This window comes from Schistocerca gregaria, chromosome X, assembly GCF_023897955.1.
Source record: "Schistocerca gregaria isolate iqSchGreg1 chromosome X, iqSchGreg1.2, whole genome shotgun sequence".
Classification (NCBI taxonomy): domain Eukaryota; kingdom Metazoa; phylum Arthropoda; class Insecta; order Orthoptera; family Acrididae; genus Schistocerca; species Schistocerca gregaria.
Genome location: NC_064931.1, coordinates 391824509 through 391849898, shown reverse-complemented (window position 1 = coordinate 391849898; position 25390 = coordinate 391824509). Strand labels below are relative to the sequence as shown.

General features: G+C 44.5%; 1 protein-coding gene across 1 annotated transcript in view; it reads left to right on the top strand.

Annotated features, from left to right (window-relative positions):
• LOC126298082 (WAS/WASL-interacting protein family member 3-like) overlaps positions 1–17829 on the top strand; it is a 30073-nt gene extending 12244 nt beyond the window's left edge. Inside the window, exon 2 of the mRNA XM_049989399.1 lies at positions 17445–17829. Within this exon, the coding sequence (XP_049845356.1) occupies positions 17445–17829 (385 nt within the window). The remainder of the gene's footprint in view (positions 1–17444) is intronic.
• Positions 17830–25390: the final 7561 nt, after the last annotated feature.

Sequence of the window (25390 nt, the reverse complement as noted above, 5' to 3'; positions counted from 1 at the left end):
AGCTCTGTGGTCTGTGTAAACGGTAGTATGTCTTCCATAAAGAAAATGACTAAATCGGGGAAATGCTCATACAACACATAATGTTTCAAGTTCTGTAACAGAATAATTGCTTTCAGCAGGTGACAGAATGCGACTTGCAAAGGCGATGTTTTTAATTACTGTATTACCGTCTTCTTCAATTTCCTGAAAAACGTGTACGCCTAAAGCTGTGCTAGAACTGTCGGTGGATATGGAAAAATTTCTAGTGAGATCTGGGTGTGATAAAAGAGGTGCATTCAACAAGGCATGTTTCAGATTGACAAATTCAGACTGCGCTTGGCTATCCCAGGACCGAATAGTGTTTGTACCCGTCAGTTGGCATAATCTAGGGGTGTCTAAAGCATAGTAATGAATAAATTTACGGAAAAAGTTAATTAAACACAAAAAGCTGCGTAATTGTTTCTTCGTTGTTGGAATAGTAATGTCACGTAAAGCTTGACGTTTTTCCGGGTCAGGAGCAATGCCTTCTGCTGAAATTATATGTCCAAAAAATTTTATGGAAGTTCTGCCAAAGTGCGATTTGTTAAGATTAACTGTGAGTCCTTGTGCACGAAAAGTTTGCAACAGTTGTTCTAGAATCAGATTGTGTTCAGACAAGTTAGCTTCTGCAATAAGAATGTCGTCTACATACGTTGTGATTGTGTCTTTTAATTCTGTCGGAAGTATAGTATTCAAACCGCGAATAAATGCTACTGAAGAAATTGTTAAACCGAACGGTAATTTACAAAATTAATAAGTCACCAAAACGGAGAAATGCTGTGTACTTTCTGCAGTTCGGATGGAGCCGAATTTGCCAAAATCCCGATTTCGAATCTAATGTGGAATAAACAGCAGTACCATGAAATTTCTGTAGAAGTTCTTCTAGTGTCTGTGGGCGATCTGTTTCATTAATAATAATGTCGTTGATGTGACACGAAACAAGTACGAGTAGAAGTGATCCATCCTTTTTCTTAACAATATGGAGCGGGTTTATGTACGGACTACCTGCTGATTTAATAATACCTTGGTCAAGCATAGCTTGCAGTTCTTTCTTAACTTGTTCTCTGTGAATATACGGAATGGGATAATGTTTAGCTTTAAATGTGTCGTGCTGTTTAACTTGAAATTCATACATGAAACCGGACATAGTACCAGGGATGTTGTCAAAAACTGGAGGTTGCTGTAAAAGAATTTTGCGTATTGCGTACGTTCGACGTCTGTATTTGCACTGCTTTGTTTAACCTTATCCGAAATCAATTTGTATAACGTCATAGTCGGCTTCGTCTGGTGTATTGTAGTTGTGAACATACGTATCTGTGAAAAATGTGGAATGACAGTTTATGTTACGTGAGGCAGAAATAACCTCTGCTCGATTAATTGCATGTTTATCTGCATATACAGCGTGCTGAAATTGTAATGCCAGTTGTACATTTTCATCTTTTAACATTAAATAGGAATTTTGAAAGTCAATAATTGCGTCATGTTGTACCAGAAAATTCGTACCTAAAATAACGTCTGTTGTCAATAAGGGAAAAATCCAAAAATTGCAGTGGAACGTATGACCTGCAATACAAAATGATAAGTGTGTCTGTAATTTTACATCTACTCCTTTACCAGATACTGCTCCTTTTACTTTAGTTTTACCTAATGGTAACGTAGGATAAGTATTCTCTTCGTTACATTAGTTGAAAGTTTCCTCATTTATAACTGACATAGGTGATCCAGAGTCGATTACTGCTGAAAATGTGTATGATCCAATCTTTACTTCAATGACAGGGTGGCAAATGGTTTTTTGAATAACTGGTTTTTCCTGCAAAAGAGTGTCTCGGATGTCGTCAAAAGTAATAACATTCTCGTGAACAAGAGTCTGTGTATCAAAAGTATTGCTTACATCGCTGGAAGGTTCAATCTGTGCTGTATCTAGTCAAATTCTATCTGACGTGCTGTTATTTGCGGGAGGATGCTGTGGCATTTCCACTATTTGTACTGTTCTGTTATTTCTTCCTGACGTACACTCCTGGAAATTGAAATAAGAACACCGTGAATTCATTGTCCCAGGAAGGGGAAACTTTATTGACACATTCCTGGGGTCAGATACATCACATGATCACACTGACAGAACCACAGGCACATAGACAAAGGCAACAGAGCATGCACAATGTCGGCACTAGTACAGTGTATATCCACCTTTCGCAGCAATGCAGGCTGATATTCACCCACGGAGACGATCGTAGAGATGCTGGATGTAGTCCTGTGGAACGGCTTGCCATGCCATTTCCACCTGGCGCCTCAGTTGGACCAGCGTTAGTGCTGGACGTGCAGACCGCGTGAGACGACGCATCATCAAGTCCCAAACATGCTCAATCGGGGAGAGATCCGGAGATCTTGCTGGCCAGGGTAGTTGACTTACACCTTCTAGAGCACGTTGGGTGGCACGGGATACATGCGGACGTGCATTGTCCTGTTGGAACAGCAAGTTCCCTTGCCGGTCTAGGAATGGTAGAACGATGGGTTCGGTGATGGTTTGGATGTACCGTGCACTATTCAGTGTCCCCTCGACGATCACCAGAGGTGTACGGCCAGTGTAGGAGATCGCTCCCCACTCCATGATGCCGGGTGTTGGCCCTGTGTGCCTCGCTCGTATGCAGTCCTGATTGTGGCGCTCACCTGCACGGCGCCAAACACGCATAATGACCATCATTGGCACCAAGGCAGAAGCGACTCTCATCGCTGAAGACGACACGTCTCCATTCGTCCCTCCATTCACGCCTGTCGCGACACCACTGGAGGCGGGCTGCACGATGTTGGGGCGTGAGCGGAAGACGGCCTAATGGTATGCGGGACCGTAGCCCAGCTTCATGGAGACGGTTGCGAATGGTCCTCGCCGATACCCCAGGAGCAACAGTGTCCCTAATTTGCTGGGAAGTGGCGGTGCGGTCCCCTACGGCACTGCGTAGGATCCTACGGTCTTGGCGTGCATCCGTGCGTCGCTGCGGTCCGGTCCCAGGTCGACGGGCACGTGCACCTTCCGCCGACCACTGGCGACAACATCGATGTACTGTGGAGACCTCACGCCCCACGTGTTGAGCAATTCGGCGGTACGTCCACCTGGCCTCCCGCATGCCCACTATACGCCCTCGCTCAAAGTCCGTCAACTGCACATACGGTTCACGTCCACGCTGTCGCGGCATGCTACCAGTGTTAAAGTCAGCGATGGAGCTCCGTATGCCACGGCAAACTGGCCGACACTGACGGCGGCGGTGCACAAATGCTGCGCAGCTAGCGCCATTCGACGGCCAACACCGCGGTTCCTGGTGTGTCCGCTGTGCCGTGCGTGTGATCATTGCTTGTACAGCCCTCTCGCAGTGTCCGGAGCAAGTATGGTGGGTCTGACACACCGGTGTCAATGTGTTCTTTTTTCCATTTCCAGGAGTGTATTACGTTCGGGATGATATCTACTGTCTGGTTCATTCATGATAAGCTGTTGTTGCCGATGATTCTGCTGCTGGTAAGACCGACTGTTACACTGAAAACTGCGCTCATTACTTTTACTTCTGTCATAATAATCGTTGCGATATGAGTTGAAATGGTGTGTTTTCTGTACGTAGTGATTTCCTTGTTGCTGTGCGTTACTATTTGGTGGAGCCGACGCTATACGCGTAGGCAGCGAAACATTAAAGCTTGGTTGACCTTGCAGACTGCATTGTTGGTTAGGTATGCTAACCGACTGGTTGCGGAGAAAACCCTCTACTGTTGCCAAAATATGTTTGCGATTGCTGAAAATTTTGTACATACTGATGATTAAAATTTTACCACTTATTAAAATTACGCTGGTAGTTCTTGTCATTTCAGGAGTGTCTAATGAAAATTGTCACTTTCCGTAAAACTTGTCATATCTGGTTTTCTTTACTCATTACTAATTCCAGATAGATCGATAGTTGAAGAGCTGTTTTGATAGATATAAAGGATAGTAGAACAGAAGGCAGCAGTGCAGAAAACTAAAGATGAAATAGCACTACTACGGCTCGGGGCCCTATGCACGCTACGGCACATATTTATGGAAGTGTAATGAATCCCCTGAGGTCACTTAGGCGCTGCAAAAAAATTTTAGTTTCTGCGTTACAGGCAATGCCGGTGAACATTCAAAAGCAAATTGTATCCAGTCCAATTCCAGTTTCTGCATTAAAGGCCAAGCTGATGAAAATACAAAAGCAAATTGTCGTATCCAGTCCAAAGGATGTATTTGTGTTCTGTCATTTTTAAATACCTTAGATTTTTGCACGGATAAAAATTGCTTATAATCAACGTTATCGTCTCTGAATGTGTGAACTGGTTCAGGATTGTATGACAATCCGTTTGTCTGTGTTTGCCCGGAATCAAAGTCACGTACTCTGTAAATTACCTAAATTGTACTTGCTATGTGAGTGTGAGAAATGTTCGGAAAGTGGCGTATGCTGTATCGTGTTACAGGCTGAGACATTTATCATCTCCGTCAGTTCTTGGTGTAAAGACGACACTTTTCTACGCAATGTATTGTTGGACGAACCTATCTCACTGATTGTCTGCTGTAAATGCTGGAATTCGGGTGTCTGATTGAAAGAAATTGGTGACGTATCGTCTGATTTGGTGTCATTGTTATTTTCGATAACGTCAATACGACTGGCCAATTCATCAAATTTTTCAGTCAGTGCTTTTACCTGATCATCATTTTTAGTGTCACAAGCATTAATTTGTTTTTGGATTTTACAGGTAGTTTTGTTCAATTTCTTAACGTCTGCTTTAATGGCATCGGGATCCTGTATTAATTCTAATTATTCAAGTCTGTTGGTCACTGTCTGAAAGTCTACTGTGTGTGTGTCTGTTTTTGTTTTAAGATCGGAGATTTCATAATGCAATTCGGTGTTCAACTGTTTAATAGTATTGATGTCGTCTAATACTGTAGCAAGGTTATTGTCTACGTATGTTTTTGCTTTCGTAAATAATTTACGCTTATCTTCCTGTCTCTGTGCAGTAACTGTTTCCATGACTTGTTTCTTTACTTTGTTCTGTTCCTGTATGAATTTACGGTAACGTGTTTCACTGTTTTGTAGGTGGTGATTAAAACGTTCGTCAATTAGGCTGTTCGAATTTCGTGTCTACTTTCGCATCCAGTGTGCGTGAAAGTTCTGCTGACATTAATTTAAACTCGTCGCGTAACTGTGTTGCGTTTGCAGAACATTGTTTAGCGACTGCACTAATATCATCTCTAAGTAATTTAGTTGTGGCTGCATGTGTATTACTTAATTCTTGTGCAACGGATCTAATTTCTTCACTATTATTCCTAGCACAAGCCTTAATTTCCTCACGTAATTGTTCTTTAGTATCATGACATTGTACGGCAACGGCTGCAATCTGTTCATTAATCTGTTTAAAGTTCTCATTAATTTGTTTGATCGACCTGTCGTGTTTTTCATTCGGCTGTTTGAAACTTTCATTAAGTTGTTTGTTCGATTGATTAAGTCATTTGAAATTGTCGTCTTGTTCTTTTTTCGACTGTTTGAGATTTTCATTAAGCTGTTTGTAATTGTTGTCTTGTTTTTCATTGAATTGTAGCAATAGTGCTACAACTTGATCCAAGCCAAAATTACCGGCGCTATTCTCTGTACTGTGTGATGGTGTATCTGCATTTGTCACGTTTTGTGAAACCATTTGGTCATTGTCTGATTCACGAAAAAGTTTGCTAATTGGACGAGCACTGTGGGTCACTACCTAGGAATCAAATAAATCTGACGTATTTTGACTACATTGTTCATCTTCGTGAGAAAAATTTATCTGTTCACTGTGTAAATTTTGCAAATCATGTGTGTTAAACTGGGCAGCGTTCATTGTAACGGAACGTGCCGCGTCATCAATTGTCGTTAAATTTACATTGGACACATTTGAATTTGTTTGCTCATCATTTAGATTAGAATCATTACTGGTGGTCGGTACGCACTGATTGTCTGTAACTGGAGGATTATCATCAAGACACTAAGTGTCGCTAGTATTATCAGTCAAATTATTAAAGTCGGCATTTTCACCCATTACGACTCGCGATGTACTGTTAGCAGTTTTTCGCGGCATTTTCACAACTCAAAGTTAAGCACAAAATCAAACAAAGACAAAGCAAAAATGGAACAAATACAGTTACAACAAAGAGCAATAAATTGCCGATGATCTGTGAAAGAAAAAGTGACAAATTAGTAAATGCGTTGCGCCAGATGAAAACTACTTTTAATATTAAGTAAATAAGAGCAGATATATAGCTGACTACTTCTCAGAAATTCACAAAAATTCGATCCTGGCCGTTTGTCGCCAAGTGTAACCTCCCCACAAAATAAAATAGTGTAACTTCCCAACAAAATAAAATAATATGAATAATATTCTCATTTAGCGTAACTATCCAACAGTGAAAATATAATACAATATGACAAACCTATAACCTTTCAATAATTGACAGTCAATTTAACCTGGTAAATTTTGGACGTCAGCAATGCTGCGTCATGGCCCTGATACATCATTCTGAATAAACAGAAAAATCTTACCTTAATTAGATCGCCGGATAACGCGTATATATCTGCTCCTATAAGAAATTTTCCTAGCGCAGCTAAGTGCAATGCTGGCCGATAGATTTGTCTTATATAAAAGGAAAGAACTGATTTTTTTTAATAATCAGGATGTCCAAAGATTGGAGAAATTAGTGAATTCTTTAAATTGAGATTAATGTCAAAAGTTACTTTTTATGAGAAAGATTATTAACAGTTTTTTTAAACATTTACATGGGACTTGATGTGACAATACTACATATGCGCGAGGCTGCTTTTACCTTATCCTACAACGCTGAGGCTCTGCCATCGCTGCACACGACCGGCCTAGCCAACACGATACACCAGACACGACTGCTCGCTAGCAACAACTTAGTGCTACTGCAGTCAATACTGTTCTTTGGTCTCAGATTCTCTTCTAGCTTACATATCGCAGGCAGCGCGTGAGCAATACATCGAAATTACATCACCTCGAGTGCGCTAGCAACAAATTCTTTAATTATAGACCTCTTACACCTGGAAAGGGATTATGTTCTCAAAATTCACATCCACTGACAAGACCTAAATTTTCCTTTAATTTTTACTGAAATATTTAAAACAATTACAATATCTGCTGGAAGAAATCATTAAAGATAACAAATAATTTTTTTATTTTAAAATATGATGTACATGACTAGATTACAGTATTCTGAGAAGGTAGGCAAATAGGACCTCTCCCTTGCTATCAAGTGGGTTAAATCAGGAAGTGTTATGGAATCTGTTACGAAATGAGACACTACACAGACTATAGGGCAGCAAAATAACTGATGATGACCGAAGTAGAGGAGATATAAAATGAGGACTGACTACAGCAAGAAAAGTATTAATGAAAAAGAGGGATTTGCTAACATCGAATATAAATTTTAATGTTAGGAAATATTTACTGAAGGTATTTGTATGGTTTCCAAGATGCTACTCCAGGCGGATGTAAAAATGAATGTGCGCAATGGAAAATACTGAAAGCGAAAATAAAGATTTGGCCCTGTCAGACTACCCCCTGAAGCAGGTCTTAGGATCTCTTAACGGTGACATTATTTCCTCCTCCTTGCCCTTAACATATAAATTACAACATAAAAATAAATGAATGATTAAGGGAACTAGCAACTACTAAATTGTAAATGTTGTTTCTGCTTATACATTTATTGTTGATTAAAACACCTTTATATATTACAAATGTTTATGTGTGGATGTACAATGGACATAAAGAGATACAAATGAATTTCCTGACTAATATTATTGATAAACTGTCCAGATCTGCTGCTTTTTATGGCTACGTTATCTAATATAAATAACGCAAGGTAACTGATATCATCTAGGTCCCAAACACTACAAGGCGCTACTTTCAAAGATGATCTACAGTGGTGTGCAACCTCATTGGCAATGAAACTTAGGTGATTACAGCTGTACAGCTTTATAGCCTAATAAGCCGAAGCAATTAGCAATATCACTGAATGTACTGCAGTGATGGATCTCGTGCACGTGTGCGACGATGGAAGAACCCCAGCCACAAAAGAAAATACTCTATAACACTAGGATGGGAGAAGGCGGTCCTCTTACTAGAATAATCTATTACTATCTTCTCCTCTCTGTATTCTACAGACAAGAAACACGAATTCCCAGCCGCAAGGACGGAATTCAGATAACTTTCCAACGTGACTATAGACAGGAGAAGTGATCTCAATCACTGAGCGCTGCGTACTCAACGATGATTCCCTACCCAGAGGCGAAGTCCAGAATCGTATAAGTTAGCAACACCTTCGGTCACCTAAAGCAACTTCCCGGTGCTTTGCGGCACTATATCATGCAATTTAAGCATTAGTGATTTTGCCCGCATTTGTCCTATCATGACAAACGAGCATTGCGACGATATTTCACTGGTGACAGCTTTTCCCAGCTTTAACATTATCCCCCTGAGTTCCACCGCACGTCTTCGAAAATCAGTTTCGGCATGATGCTTGATGAGAAAGTCTAGCCCTGGGATAGCACAGCAGCCTTCGCCTGCAACACGCATTACACTGCAAGTGTTGTCAGTTTTGTAATCTCCTGATCCACTGTCACAATCCTTGTCTTCCCTATCATTAATATTAGAATCCATTTCATCTTTCTTCCCCTACGACGTTCTTTGAGGCAGTGCCGTCACAGGTGGTACAGAATTAGCGTCCTTCGGAAATACTAAATGCGTCTTTACCATTTCAGTACCCAAAACATCTGCAATACAATCAGCCTTATTGATAGCTTTCTGTGCAACCACCTAAATATCTACAGCAAAATTACTGTCGGCAGTTGCACTCTGCAAAACGCTAAAATCATCGGGAGGTGCACTTTCCTCCACATCTGGTCCATGCTGCAGAAATTCGCAACCTCTCCGCCGGGGTATACCTCACTAATTACGTAAACAACAGACGAGGAGAACAAAACAGTACGACGACAAGGACACTGTATGCTACCGGTTCTGCCGCCCGTAGTGGCCAAGCGGTTCTAGGCGCTTCAGTCTGGAACCGCGCGACCACTACGGTCACAGTTTCGAATCCTGCCTCGGGCCTGTATGTGTGTGCTGTCCTTAGCTTGGTTAGGTTTAAGTAGTTCTAAGTTCTAGGTGACTGATGACCTCCGATGTTAAGTCCTATAGTGCTGAGAGCCATTTGAACCGTTTTGCTACCCCTTCTGTTTTGCTCTTTTCTGCTGATGGGCAAGCCTGCGAACCGAACGTATTAGTGCAAAATTTTGCCCAACACATTTAATAACGATAATTAGTCGCCCTGACACTTATACGCTCTCCAGAAGGGTAAGCTTATCCTTTGCTCGATATTTGACATGAACTAGTCGTATGCAAATCTGGTTGGTTTCTAACAATATCATCAGTATATGCTAGGATGTTGAGATGTGCTGGCCTAAAAACACTGCCTCCACCAGGTGGTTGCAAATACGAAATACACAAATAAGGAGATAATAACATGGGAAAGGAAAGTACTAATCATGAAATGATACTCTCAGTAGTGTTAAATTCTTTACTCTTCTGCAATTTACGCTATACAATATTACACAGTACGAGCAACATTTTAGTTCTGCCTATTCACATTTGGTAATCGGCTGTCCTGTGATATATTCGCGGTTGTTAATCTAAGCGCGGAATAATAACATCAGCGGTGGCAATTGCAATTACATTCAGAACTACACTGACGACTAGCAGCGTGAAGCCTCATCACAGAACGGAAAAGACACGTGATCAGCAATTTACTTTACTTCCCTAACCGCCGTTGCGAATGCACGACCACTACAGTTATCTAACGCTTATCGCTGCAAAGGTTCTCGCCTCAGCGAGATAACATAAATTCTACCTCACCAAAAGCTTCCGTAGGCACCTCCACGGCTGCTGAGGAACACCAAACGATCCTCACGCTCTCGCTACAAGTACTCTGTCCCAGTAACGAGGTCGCACACCTCGCCAGGACCAACCTCTCTCCTCGACACCCCAGGAACAAGTGTTTCACAGTCGCAACGCTTTTTCCTAGCTCTGTTCTTTTTCCTTCTCCCCTTTAATGTGTGTGGCCAGTCATGTTGCTGGAAGGCGTTCGTTTCAGATTGCCGACTTTCCCAGTTTTGCAATCGACCAAAGCTTCTAGAAGTTTCCAGACTGTTCCAGAAGCTACTGCTCCGGCCGTTTGGAAAACCACCTACACGCCGCCACGCTTTTTGTGAGCGAGCCCCTGTGTCTTCGCCTTGCCCTCGGACACGTGGCTCCTGCGAGGCCGCGGTCGACCCCCCTGGGGTTTCCAGGAGTTTTCGTTCCATGTTGTCTACAGCTCTCAGTCCTGCCTGCCTCGTTTCTGTCTTTCCCGTTCTCCTGCCAGCCTCCCGTCACCCAACGTGCAGATATTCTGCTACAAATTAAGATCCCTAGTCGATGACGGTATCGTTAATGGTTTCCTGTCTCGATGTTTATACTATTAAAGGGTCTTCTTTGCGGAGTAGTAGTTGTAATGTGGTTCAAAATCATGCCACCTTACTACACTTAATCTAATTCTATACTAACACTTACTGTAACTTCACTTCTCCTCTTGAACGGCTACTCATGACTACTACTTTATGTGCTTAAACATAGCGAGCCATATCTATTGCTTGAAATGAAGTACATTCCCCATTCGAAACGGCGTAAACTATAACAAAACTCGGACTTCTAAACAAAACTCATCTTCCCCTCCTAAGAAGCTTCACATGATTAACACCTTATACCATTCCAGACAATGAGCCACACCCATTGATGACAGAGAAAAATAAGGTTCATATTTCCACATCCTCTGAACCCAGTGTGAGTTTACTTGCCACATGTCACACATGAAAACAGAACTGAAAAGCTGTTAAAAGGTGGACTGACTCGATGTGACACTCGCAGGATGAAAGCAGAGCTGACCATTTGCAGTATAGTCGACAGGACCGATTGCTGACCTCTGGTACAGAGCCGAGTGGAGGGTCTGAATCAGAGGCTGAGACGGTTCTGCGAGCGTGTAGGCTGCAGATTCGTCGACTTGCGCCAACGGGTGGTTAGGTTTCGAGTTTCGCTCAATAGGTCAGGTGTCCACTATACGCAGGAGGCGGCTACACAGGTAGCAGGGACTGTGTGGCATGGATTGGGTGGTTGTTTATGTTAGAGGGCCTTGGGAAAACACAAGAAGGAGTTCAGTCACAAAGGGTGCAAGCTGAACACAGGAAGAATGTCGATACAGAAATCATTGGTATAATAGTTGTAAGTTGTCGTAGATGTGTTGGGAAAGTACCAGAGCTCCAAGTGCTAATAGAAAGCACTGATACTCAAATCGTTGTAGGCACTGAAAGCTGGCTAAAGTCGGATATAAGCTCAGCTGAAATTTTTGTGAAGAACCTAACGGTGTGCCAGCCGTGGTGGCCGAACGGTTCTAGGCATTTCAGTCCGGAACTGCGAGACTGCTACGGTCGCAGGTTTGAATCCTGCCTCGGGCATGGATATGTGAGATGTCCTTAATGTTGGGGCCTTCTCCACCAGACATCACGCCGCCTAGAGTATTAGCAACCAAACTGAAAGCCTGCCGCCGCGGGTTGCCCGCCTCGCAGGTACATCGAAGCACTATACAACCGACTGGCAATATTGATGAAAGGCCACAGCAACAACCACAACACCAACACCACAGCAAAGACACCAGCGGCCACCAGGGGCCACTACTGGCCCACATAAACATAAGGAAGAGGTCGCTGCAGATCACGGAACTATTTTCACACGTCCAACCACGTGATAGAAAATAGTTCCAAGGTACTAATCCGCCAAAGCAATATAAAGGCAGGTGCTCGGCTGCACATCGGAAGTTCATCGACCTCCAGCAGACATGGATAGCTGCCGCCCCAGCATCCCGGCTTGGATTTTCTCGCTGATCTCTGGATTAGCCTTGGTATATCAGAGAAGTCTCAGTTGTTTTCTATATTATTCTTGTATGTAGTTGTGATTCGAATTCAGGTCATTGTTTTATGTTGGTATTATACTTGCAGAATTTGTTTCGGTTAATTGAACAGTCCAATAAATTTTTTGTTGTGCTTTGATCGTTAGTTTCTTCAGCTTACGCAGACGTAGTAGAGGCGACGAGTTGGTTTGTAGTTTCCTCCCGTTTGTTGCTTGTTCTCCTCCATGGCAGAGGATATTCAGGGCATCGATCGGCCTCGCGCTTTTAGCGAGTATGCAGCAGACGAATGAACTTATTATTCAGCAATTGCAGGCTCTGCCTGCTGTCTCCCGTGGGTCTCAGGCACTGAGTGCTCCGTCCGATTGCCCTCTCATGGTACTGCGGGTCACGCCTCCCGCTTTTCCTAAGTTTGACAAGTCTTTCGAGGTTGGGGCAATTATGTAGCATGGTTGGAACAACGTCGTTGGCGACGTACAGGGGCTTGCGATTCTTCTTGTCTACGTCGGTCCGGAAATATATCATCTGTTGCAGCAGCAGCAGCACACTGACATGGAGCCACACACTCTGTCGTATGAACAGTTGACTTCGAGTTTGTTGGAGTATTTTGATTCTCAGGTCCACGTGGCGGCTGTCCGTCACAAGTTTTTTAGTTGTCAGAAGCTCCCCTCCCAATCTTATAGGGAGTGGGTTGCCACACTTCAAGGCCTCTCCCGGGACAGTCGGTTTTTTTGTGGTAACCCCTCGTGTAAACAGTTGTATGGTTCAGCGCTCATTCGGGACATGCTTTTGTACGTGCTCCGGATGACTAATTGTGGACCAACTTTCTCAAATTGAAAGATCCATCGTTGGATACTGGCTTCAATGTTGTACGCACTCATGAACAGTCTACTTGCTCGTTGACCGAGTTGTTTCCCCCAGCGCAGGTCTTTGTCGCCCTTCCGTCGCGGCGCCAGTATGCCTCAAAGGGGTCTCGCAGGTCCCCCCGTACAGAAGGCTCTCCCCCATTCCTGGATACAGGGTGTGTGGCCGCTCCACCACCGGACTAGCCACCGCGAGTGCGGCGTCAGCTGCCCCAGCCACAACAGCAGCAAGGGTTACTGTCCTGCCAGCAACGTTTCATTTCGCACACGCGAGTTGATTGTCGGTTTCGACATGTGAAATGTTCAGCCTGCGAAAAACAGGGCCACAAGGCGGTGTGCCGGTCATCCTCTTCGATGCTCGTGGACCACACGTCCATCGATGCTTCTGACTCTCTGGAAGACGACTCCGTCCCTCCGCTGCAGATTTCCTTTGTGCAGTCCGTCTTTCCGCCTTCAATGGCGGCAGTCACTCTGATGGTACAGGTTGATGGCGTCTCCCTCCTGTTTCAGGTGGATACAGGGTCTTTCGCCACCATCATCGATGCTGGATTCCACCATCATTTGGGTTCCCCACCTCTCCATCCTTTTCACATGACCCTGCGGAGCTACAGTAATGATGTCCTTAACCTCCAAGGGTGGTTCTCTGGTCGGGTCCAGTACCGCTTCCATGATTTTTAGGCACAGGTATTGGTCCTCTCCGCGCCCACGGCCATGAACCACTTGGGCACGAATCATTCCCTTTATTGGGCTTAGAGATCCATTATTCGGAGCCAGCAGCTATTGCAGGAATTCTTTGCTGTTTTCTCCACCCTGTCTCCGGGAGTTTCAGGGTTTGAGGCCCACATCGAAATCCTTCCCTTGGCTGTCCCAAAATTCCATAATGTTAGCTCGGTTCTTTTCGCCCTCCGTGACGAGTTACGGCAGGATCTTCAACGCCTGGAGGATGAGGGCATCCTCAGCCCCATTCCCAATAGCCGTTGGGCTACGCCCATTGTCGTTCTTGAGAAACCCAACAGGTCCTTGCGCGTTTGTGGGGATTTTAAGGCCACTGCCAATGCTCAGTCTGTTGTCGATTCTTACCCCATCCCGAAGGTTGAGGACATTTTGTCGAAATTGGCTGGCGGCAAGGTGTTTGCCAAAATTGACCTGAGGGATGCATACCTACAGTTACTTTTGGATGAGCCATCCAAAGCTGTTTTGGTCATCTCCAGTCCTTTTGGGCTTTTCCGCTATAACCGCCTTCCTTTTGGCGTCTCTAGGGCTCCCGCCAGAGGTCTTTGTTGGCAACCGGAATAAAATAATAATGGGATCCTTTTTCTGACCTCCCAGCTCAGATGATACATTTGCTGAAAGGTTCAAAGAAAACTTGAGTTTGATTTCAAACACGTACCCGACTCATACAATAAGAGTTGGTGGTGGCTTTAATTTACCCTCGACATGTTGGCGAAAATGCATGTTTAATTCCGGAAGTATGCATAAAATACCTTCCGAAATGTTGCTAAACGCATTCTCTCAAAGTCATTTCGAGCGGTTAGTTCATGAGCCCACGCGAATAGTAAACGGTTGTGAAAACACACTTGATCTCTTAGCAACAAATAATCCTGAGTTAATAACGAGCATCAAAACCGATATAGGGATTAGTGAACACAGGGTTGTAGTAGTGAGATTGAATGTAATCCCCAAATCCTCGAAAAATGAGCGAAATTTATACCTATTCAAGAAAGCAGATAAAAATTCACTTGACGCCAACCTGAGAGACAATCTCCACTCATTCCAAGTTAATAATATAGGAGTAAACAAGATGTGGCTTAAATTCAGAGAAATAGTATCGGCAGCAATTGAGAGATTTATACCAAATAAACAAACAAACGACAGAGCTGATCCTCTTTGGTACACAAAACTAGTTAGAACACTGTCACAAAAACAACGAAACAAACATGCCAAATTTAAACAGACGCAAAATCCCCATATTGGCGATCATCTACAGGAGCTCGAAATTTAGCGGGGAGTTCAATATGAGACGACTATCCCAGTTTCCACACCGAAACGTGGTCTCGAAACCTGCCAGAAAATCCAAAAAGTGTCTGGTCGTATGTGAAGTACGTTAGCGACAAAAAACAATCAAAGCGATAAGAACGGAGTTACTACACACAGCCTACCGAAATCTCTTCACAAAAGAAGACGAAAAAATATCCCAGAATTCTAATCGAGAACAGCTGCCAACATGAGTAACGTAGAAGTAAATATCCTCGAAGTAGTGAATCAACTCAAATCACTTAATAAAAGCATGTCTTCAGGTCAAGACTGTATGCCAATTAGATTCCTTTCCAAGTATGCTGATGCATTAGCGCCATACTTAACAATGATATACAACCGTTCGCTCCACGAAAGATCCGTACCCAAAGACTGGAAAGTTGCACAGGTCACACCGATAGTAAAGAAAGTTAGTAGGAGTAATCCACTAAATTACAGACCCATATCGCTAACGTCGATATGCAGGAGGATTGTAGAACATAAATTGTGTTCGAAAATTGTGAATTACCTCGAAGCAAACGATCTATTGAAACACAGTCAACACGGGTTTTGAAAACATCGTTCCTGTGAAGCTCTTTATTCGCACGAATTGCTGAGCGCAATTGAATAGGGATTTCAGATCGATTCCGTATTCCTGGACTTCCGGAAGGCTGTAGACACTGTACCACACAAGCTGCTCGTAGGAAAATTGGGTGCTTATGGAATTTTGTCTCATTTATGTGATTAGATTTACGATTTCCTGTCACAGAGGTCACAGTTCGTAGTGATAGACGGAAAGTCATTAAGTAGTACAGAAGTGATTTCAGACGTTCCCCAAGGTAGTGTTACAGGCCCTTTGCTGTTCCTTATCTGTATAAACGATTTGGGAGACAATCTGGGCAGCCGTCTTCGGTTGTTTGCTGATGACACTGTCGTTTGTCGAGTAATAAAGTCACCAGAAGATCAAAAGAAAATCCAAAACGTTTTAGAAAAAATAAAAAAATATCTGAATGGTGCGAAAATGGGCAGTTGACCGTAAATAACGAAACGTGTGAGGTCATCCACGTGAGTGCTAAAACGAACTCCTTAAACTTTGGTTACACGATAAATCTGTCTAATCTAAAAGCCATAAATTCAACTAAATACCTGCGTATTACAATTACGAAGAACTCAAGTTGGATAGAGCACATAGAAACTGTTGTGGGGAAGGCTAAAGAAAGGCTGAGATTTATTGGCAGGACACTTAGAAAATGTAACAAGCCTACTAAGGAGGACACTACGCTACAATTAAGAAAACTTGTTTCAGCCCACGGCCCAGCATGGCAATGCTGATGCTTTGTCTCGTCTGCCTATCGGTCCTGACGAAGTGTCTGATTCTTCCGAATTGTCCTGCATGTTTATTGATTCACAAGGTAAGGAATTTGCTGATGGTTTTCCGGTGCATTTTCGTCGCATTGCTCCCGCGACAGCCGCGGATGCTTCTTTGAAGATACTTTTGCAGTTTATTCGTACTCAATGGCCTCCATCTGCTATGCAGGTAGGTGATCCACTTGTTCGACGTTACTTTGCGCAACGTCTCAACTTGTCTGTACACCACGGTGTTATCTTGTTACGACCTGACAATGATCAGTCTCGTGTGGTTGTACTTCGTTTGTTGCAGTCCGAAATTCTCTGCATGCTGCACGCTAGTCATTGGGGTATAGTGCGGATGAAGCAATTAGCGCGGCGTCACTGCACTTAGGTCAGCAATGATAAACATATTGACAATTTGCTTGCTCACTGTCACTGTCGCGAAGAGCATCAATCTGCTCCCCGCCAGCGCTTCTTTCCGTGGGGCCGAAACCTACTGCGCCTTGACAACACGTTCATACTGATTTTGCGGTCCTTACTAGGATACCCGATGGTTAATAGTTAGAAACTTTCCTTTTGTTGTACCAATGTCTTCTACTGAATCTGCCAGTACTATTCAGGCTTTGACGTCTATGTTCTGCACTGAGGGTCTTCCTGGAGTTATTGTCTCCGACAATGGCCTCCAATTCGTGTCCTCAGAGTTTGTACCATTCTGTGCTGCTAATGACATTCGCCATCTGACCTCAGCCCCATTCCACCCCCAGGCGAACGGCGAAGCTGAACATTTTGTGCGTATGTTTATGTCGCAGATGAGCAATTTTTGCGCCACGCATTCTCGCGAGCATGCGCTCTGGACTTTCCTTGCTTCATACTGCTCGCAGCCGCTCGGTACCCGTTCCCCAGTGGAATTGCTACATGGACGCGCCCATCGGTCGCTCCTGCAGCTATTGCACCCGCTCCCGCTGCTTCGCCTCGTACTGGCTTGGCGCCACATGACTTAGTGTTCTATTTTTTTTTCTCTGGCAGGCAGCGCTGGGAGCAGCGACTCATTCTTCTCCAGCTTGGCCTCGCCTTATTTGTTATTTCTGGTCCCTCTGGCACTGACAAGAGACATCGGAACCAAATCCGTTTGTGCCGTCCTCGGTTTTCTGCCGCTGGTTGTTTTCTGGCAGAATTGGAGGCTTCACGGATTCCGCCACCTCAGCCTACGACTCCACCGATGGCCCCTTCGCTGCTCGCAACCCCGCCACGGTCGCCCCGCCTGCTGTCGTCGAAGTCGCCGCTGCCAGTCCGGTTAGCTGCATGGGACGGGCGCCTCTCACCGCCACCACGGCCCACCTGCGGCCACTGCTGCCGCCGCCACCACGTTCCTCCGTTTTGCCGGTACCGATGGCCGCTGATGCTGCTGTCACGCCGCCGCCGCCGCCCCCGCCGGCCCCGCCGCCGCCGCCGCCCATGGAGGTCGTTGCTCCACCTGCTCATCCGAGCATACCCAGTGGCGGTGCGCAGTTTTCCACCAGCAATTCAGGGTCGCAAGTGGATAGCACAGCTCAGTAGTTCGCCTGTCCGCCCATCAGCTGCGCACCCCTGGGTTTCTCCACCTGTAGTCGGAAGCCCTACTCAATGGCGGTGCATCGTTTCATGCGGGAGAGATGTGGTATCGATAGCTACGATGCGACAGTGGAGGTGAAAGTTCTTAAGTTGGTACTAAAACAGGCACCAACGACAGCGTCCTCTAGCCGGTGCTGTGATGGTCTATGAGCTCCATGACAGATTCTGCCCATCTTGATCAAGAGCAGACGGCAGGAAGCTTTGCTTCCTGTTGAGAGTATGTACTACCTACAATGAGTCTAAGGCTTCGCACCTCAGTGCAAATTTATGTATTCAGTTAATATTGTGATATAGTACAACCATTTCCAAGAGCAGTACCGAGAGATTTTCACCTTTCCCTGCTCCTACTCACTTCCTTCATTCAGCCAACCTTTCAGTTTACAGGAACAGACCCATGCGCTAACTTCCAGGTGAGATACAAAACTGATATTGCAATGACTGTTGCAAAAGACTTAGTTAGTGGGCCAGCTCACATCCAACCAAACACAATTACGTCAGATGCAGCAATGCCACTGGCAGATTCCCATATTGTGCTCCGGGAAAGAAGCTAGCATTGCCATAATGACGACACAGCAGAAAGGCGTTTGTAGGCCAGTTACTTAACATCCAATCAACAGACATCTTATGGTCTACATGGTTGCTAGCTGTGACTTGCAAAGCAAGAACGCTCTGTCCCAACATAAATTACAATTATTTTCAGTCAAAGGTGTCTCCGTCTGGTAGCTACTATTTACGAGGAGAGGTGTATGCCGCTCCTCGAGGCGACATGATGCTACAAGCAGCCACCACGAGATTTGGCGTCCACTAACTGTGGGCCTCTGCTTATGGTTTCAAGATCAGTTCTGTGGCTCAGCATCCCAGTGGGCCATCTTCAGGCCAATTACCAGGTAAAATCAGTCCTCTGCCATAGAAGGCAGTCGTCCGAGACCATGGCCAACTGTTGTGTCACTTCCTTAACACTGGCTGTTATGGAGGACGTTGCACCACAGAATGTTCTAGTTTGTTCTTCAGTGAAATGTATGACTAATAGCGAAGTTTTTATGAGCATCCACCTATCATCATCCCGACAACAGTTCACCACCTCAACTCAGACCTCCTCACGTACATCTACAACTACATAGATACTCTGCATATCACAGCTTGGCAGAAGGTTCATAGAACCACCTTCACAATTCTCTATTATTCCAACGTCGTATAGCGCGCGCGGAAAGAATGAACACCTATATCTTTCCGTACGAGCTCTGATTTCCCTTATTTTTTCGTGGTCATCGTTCCTCCCTATGTAGGTCGGTATCAACACAATATTTTCGCATTCAGAGGCGAAAGTTGGTGATTAAAATTTTGTGAGAAGATTCCGTCCCAACGAAAAACGCCTTTCTTTTAATGATTTCCTGCCCAAATCCTGTATCATTTCTGTGACAATCTCTCCCATATGTCGTGATAATACAAAACGTGCTGCCTATATTTGAACTTTTTCTATGTACTGTCAATCCTATCTGGTAAGGATCCCACACTGCGCAGCAGTATTCTAAAAGAGGACAGACCACCGTTGCAACTTTTGTGCAGTATGGGCCATAACTGGCTTTGACGGGTGAAACAACGACATCTAAGGCTTTATGGTCGGTGACCAAATAGAACTTGCTACCGTAAAAAAAATTATGAAACTTTGTCACACCATACACAATAAGGCTTCTTTCTCGATTTGAGAATAGTTTTGCTGGGCAGAGTTGAGCAACTTAGACGCAAAAGCTGTCGGGCGATCGATAGACTTCATGCGGTGTGAGAGAACCGCTCCGATGCCGTTAGAAGATGCATCGACATCCAAAACAATTGGTTTGGAGGGATCGAAAGGAATTAAAAAGCGATCACACAAAAAGCAGATTTGAGCTTGTGGAAGGCAGCCTCACATCCCGAAGATCAAACCAAAGGAACGTTCTCTCGTAAAAGGCGATGCAAAAGCGCTGCAATCTGCGCAACATTTGGTATAAACCGAATATAATATGATATTTTGCCCAACACAGACTGAAGTTCTTTCAAGTTCCTGGGTACTGGCACGTCTCTAATTGCACTGAGAGGTGAGGACGAGGAGTGGATACTCTGTTCGTTAATCATAAGTCCTAAATACTGAATATCAGTTTGAATAAAATTGCACTTGCCTCTGTTACACTTTAGTCCTGCCTGCAAAAGTCCAATAAATAAGGCATGCAAATTCTGCAAATGTTCGTCAGCGGATCGACCTTATACCACAATATCGTCCAGATAATTTGTGCAACCAAGGAAAATGGCACACAACTGCTGCAAATAAGACTGAAAAATAGCCGGAGCCGAAGCACAACCGAACCGAAGGCGGCGAAACTTGAACAATCCAAGGTGGATGTTGATCACAAAATAGCTCTGCGACTGTTCGTCGAGCAGATTCTGAAAGTATGCGTCCCGCAAGTCAGTCGAAAGAATTTTCACGCACCAAGTTTTTCAAAAATGTTTTCAGGATGCAGTAAGGAAAATGTAGTTGCCACTGTCTGAGGATTTACTGTAGACTTAAAGTCAGCACAAATACGGAGACGACCGTTTGGTTCCTTCACACACACACGATAGGCGAAGCCCATGGCGAAGCAGAAACAGGTTCAATGACACCAATGTCTTCCAAATGTTTAAGTTCAAAAGCTACGGCGTTGCGCAGTGCGTGCAGTACAGGGCGTTCACCCCGAAAAATAGGCATGTCTTTAACTACAAGATGCGCTGCAAAGTCTGTTGCAAAACCAAGGCCATCAGAAAAGAGTTCACAAAATCGTATCTTAGTGTAGGAACACAGTCTGCATGGTCAATAGCGTTGATGTAAAGTACATTGTCGTGAACTGCAATTCCAAAGAGTTCAAATGAGTCCATGCCAAAAATGTTCGTAGCATCACATGGGAAGACACTGTACGGGTCGTGGCACCATACATGGCTAGCAAACTACACACGCCAAGCACTGAGATTTCCTGTCCAGTAAGTGCAGCCAGCGTGGAATGTGAACGATGAAGCGGGAGTGAATAAAGCAAGTCATACGTCGATATGTTCAGTAAAGAAACTGACGCACCAGTGCCCAGCTGCATGCGAAGATAACGTCCACAAATGAGCTAAGACACAAAAAGTTTCCTCGCATCGCGATGAATGCGAGAGGAAGTGTCTGGCAATACTTGATTCCCATGACGAGCTCTCGAAGCACTTACAGCAGAAGGCTTTGAATAAATAGCATTAACATCCATAGGCTGATGTGAATCATGATCATGGCCGTTGCCGTTGCGGTGACGCCCACGCGAGTCACGCGAACGGGAGTCAGTTGGTGAATTAGAGTTTCTCTTACTACACACAGTTTGCACATGTCCTTTCTTATTACAAAAATAACACAGTATTTGACGGGATGGGCAACTGTAACGTGGGTGTGCACGGATGCAGTTCGGACATGTTTTCAGTTTCTTAGTGGGTGCCTGGTGTGAAATTTGTTCACTTGCCCGCGAACGGGGCGGAGTAGATGGTCGTGCAGGCGGGTGAGAGAGCACGTGTTGCTCCGCGCTACCAGTACACAAACCCGGGGTCACGTCGAACGCGGAGGTAGCAATGTGTAATATATCTTCTCTGTCTAGCAAGTTCACTACTACCTGCAAAGACGGACGGGAAAGACCCACCGTGGTTTGACAGCGAATTTCGGAGAATGCTCAGGAAGCAAAGGCAGTTGGATTCGCGGTAGAAGAAAGATTGGGAGAGTGAGGACAGGTAAAAGTTAGTAGAGATTCGTGCTGCTGTAAAAAGAGCGATGCACTAAGCATTCAACCACTACCAACATCATACCTTAGCACAAGATCTTGATGAAAACCCAAGGAAATTCTGATCTTACATAAAATCGATAAGCAGGGCGAAGGCTTCCATCCAGTCACTCACTGATCAGTCTTGCCTGGCAACGGAAGACAGCAAAACGAAAGCTGAAATTTTTAATGTAGCGTTTGAGAAATCTTTCACGCAGGACGAGTGTACAAACATACCGCCGTTTGAGTCTCGTACAGACTCCCGTACGGAGGACATAGAGACTGACATCCCTGGGGTTGTGAAGCAGCTGAGTGGGTTGAAAATAAATAAATCACCAGGTCCTGATCGGATTCCAATTCGGTTTTACAGAGAGTACTCTACTGAATTGGCTTTTTACTTAGCTTGCTCCATTTATCGCGAATCTCTTGCCCAACGTAAAGTCCCGAGCGACTGGGAAAAAGCGCAGGTTACGCCTGTATATGAGAAGGGTGGAAGGACGGATCCTCGAAATTACAGACCAATATCCTTAACATCGGTTTGTTGCAGGATTCTCGAACATATTCTCAGTTCGAATATAATAAATTTTCTTGAGACAGAGAAGTTGCTGTCCATGCATCAGCACGGCTTTAGATAGCATCGCTCCTGCGAAACGTAACTCTACCTTTTTTCACATGATATCTTGTGAACCATTGATGAAGGGTATCAGACGGATACCATATTCCTTAACTTCCGGAAAGCATTTGACTCGGTGCCCCACTGCAGCCTCCTAACTAAGAGCATATGGTTCCCAAGTATGTGAGTGGCTCGAAGACTTCTTACGTAATAGAACCCAGTACGTTGTCCTCAATGGTGAATGTTCATCGGAGGTGAGGGTTGGTTCAAGTGGCTCCGAGCACTATGGGACTTAACATCTCAGATCATCAGTCCCCTAGAACTTAAAACTACGTAAACCTTACTAACCTAAGGACATCACACACATCCATGCCTCAGGCAGGATTCGAACCTGCGACCGTAGTGGTCGCGCGGTTCCAGACGGAGGTGAGGGTATCATCTGGAGTGCCCCAGGGAAGTGTGGTAGGTTCGCTGTTATTTTCTATACACGTAAATGATCTTTTGGTTAGGGTGGATAGAAATGTGCCCTAATCTCTCTTATCTTATCTTATCTTTGTGTTTTTTTTTCAAAACATATGTTGGCGGAAGTAAAATTGTCCTGCAGTCAGCCTCAAATGCTGGTTCTCTAAATTTCCTCAGTAGCGATTCACGAAAAGAAGGCCTCATTTCCTCCAGTGGCTCCCGCCCGAGTTCCTGAGGCATTTCCATAACACTCGCCTGATGATCAAACCTACCAGTAACAAATCTAGCAGCGCGCCTCTCAATTGCTTCTATGTCCCCAATCAATCCGACCTGATAGGGATCCCAAACGCTCGAGCAGTACCCAAAGTCTTAATAGCGAAATGTTGGAACAGTTAACGACAGTCACTGAGCCACACGGGCATATCACAGAAAAGTCAAAGTAGTACCGAGCAAAAAAGGAAATGAGAAGAGAGGGAAAAAAATTTAATCCCTGTTCGTCACCAAGTTTTGTATCCCGCCTGGAAGGCGGCGCGTGGGTCTGCTCCTGCAAACTGGAAGGTTGCCCAATTGAAGGAAGTGAGTAGGAGCAGGAAAAGGTTAAAATCTCTCGGTACTGCTCTTAGAAATTGCTTTACTATATCACAATATTAACTGAATACATAACTTTGCACTGAGGTACGAAGCCTCAGACCCGTCTTAAGTAGTACATAATCTCAATAGCAAGCGAAGTGTCCTGGCCGTCTGCTCTTAATCAAACTGCGCAGAATCTGTAGTGGAGCTTGTAGTCCTCCACAGCACCGGCTAGAGGGCGCTGTCGTCGGTGTCTGTCGTAGTGCCAACTTAAGAACTTTTACCTACACCGTGGCATCGTAGCTATCGATACCACAATCACCATTTTACTCAGTAGTGCCGAAAATTAGTGGTAGCGCTGCAGATCGAATAATGATATGAAGATACTGAGTCCAACTGGGGAAAACAAGAAACTTATGGCACGACTTCCTTACATAGGGCATATCCTGAGGCACCAAGGACTTGTCAGTTTCGTAATGGAGAGAAGTGTGTGTATAAGTGGGTGTTGGGGAGGGGGAGAGTTTATTAAAATTGTAGAGGGAGACAAAGTCTTGAATACAGTTAGCAGGTTCAAACTGATGTACATTGCATTAGCTGTGCAGCGCTGAAGAGGCTTGCACAGATTAGACCAGATTAGACCAGCTAGATAGAGTAGCATGGAGAGCTGCATCAAACCACTCTTCAGACTGAATACCACAACAACAGTATTGGGGAAAGGTGCAGGAGGGAGAGGTAGGCTTCAGGTTCACAGTTTTGCAAGTTCTTTACTGGCAGCACTCTTGTGTAAGGTAGGTCTCGTGTGATACGGCACCCTCGGCTGTTGACATGGCAAAGGACGCTTCTATATTACTCTAAATTAACGGCGCTTATCATTGCATCGAATTGGAGTAGCGGTTCTTGTATTATTTTGTTGTTGTAAATAGAAAAGTCTCTAGTATGAGGTTTAACTGCAACCACACATGGAGTGACCACATTATAATTGCTCCCTAGCCAGCAATAGCAGAAACCTCTCTGTAAGGTGGATGAGCGAGTGGAAGTCGTGAGCTCTAACTGTTACCTTGCATCATCGTCTACATCTACATCCATACTCCGCAAGCCACTTGACGGTAAGTGGCGGAGGGTACCTTGAGTACCTCTATCTGTTCTCCATTCTATTCCAGTCTCGTATTGTTCGTGGAAAGAAGGATTGTCGGTATGCTTCTGTGTGGGCTTTAATCTCTCTGATTTTATCCTCATTGTCTCTTCGCGAGATATACGTAGGAGGGAGCAACATACTGCTTGACTCTTCGGTGAAGGTATGTTCTCGAAACTTTAGCAAAAGCCCGTACAGAGCTACTGAGCGTCTCTCCTGCAGATTCTTCCACTGGAGTTTATCTATCATCTCCGTAACGCTTTCGCGATTACTAAATGATCCGGTAACGAAGCGCGCTGCTCTCCGTTGGATCTTCTCTATCTCTTCTATCAACCCTATCTGTTACGGGTCCCACACTGCTGAGCAGTATTCAAGCAGACTTCCTTTGTATTCGGTTTGCATTTTCCTTAGGATTCTTCCAATGAATCTAAATCTGGAATCTGCTTTACCGACGATCAACTTTATATGATCATTCCATTTTAAATCACTCCTAATGCCTACTCCCTAATAATTTATGGAATTAACTGCTTCCAGTTGCTGACCTATTTTATAGCTAAATGAAAAGGGATCTATCTTTCTATGTATTCGCAGCGCATAACACTTGTCTAGATTGAGATTCAGTTCCCATTCCCCGCACCATTCATCAATTCGCTGCAGATCCTCGTGCATTTCAGTACAATTTTCCATTGTTACAACCTCTCGATACACCACAGCATCATCTTCAAAAAGCCTCAGTGAACTTCCGATGTCATCTTCAAGGTCATTTATGTATATTGTGAATAGCAAAGATCCTATGACACTGCCCTGCGGCACACCTGCAATCACTCTTACTTCGGAAGGTGGAAGAAAGATAGAGAATGTGAAGAAACTAGTCGTGATAGCCTACCACTTACCAGCAGGTAGTTAGCTCACTAATGTCACTTGATATGAACCGAGCAGTTCTTG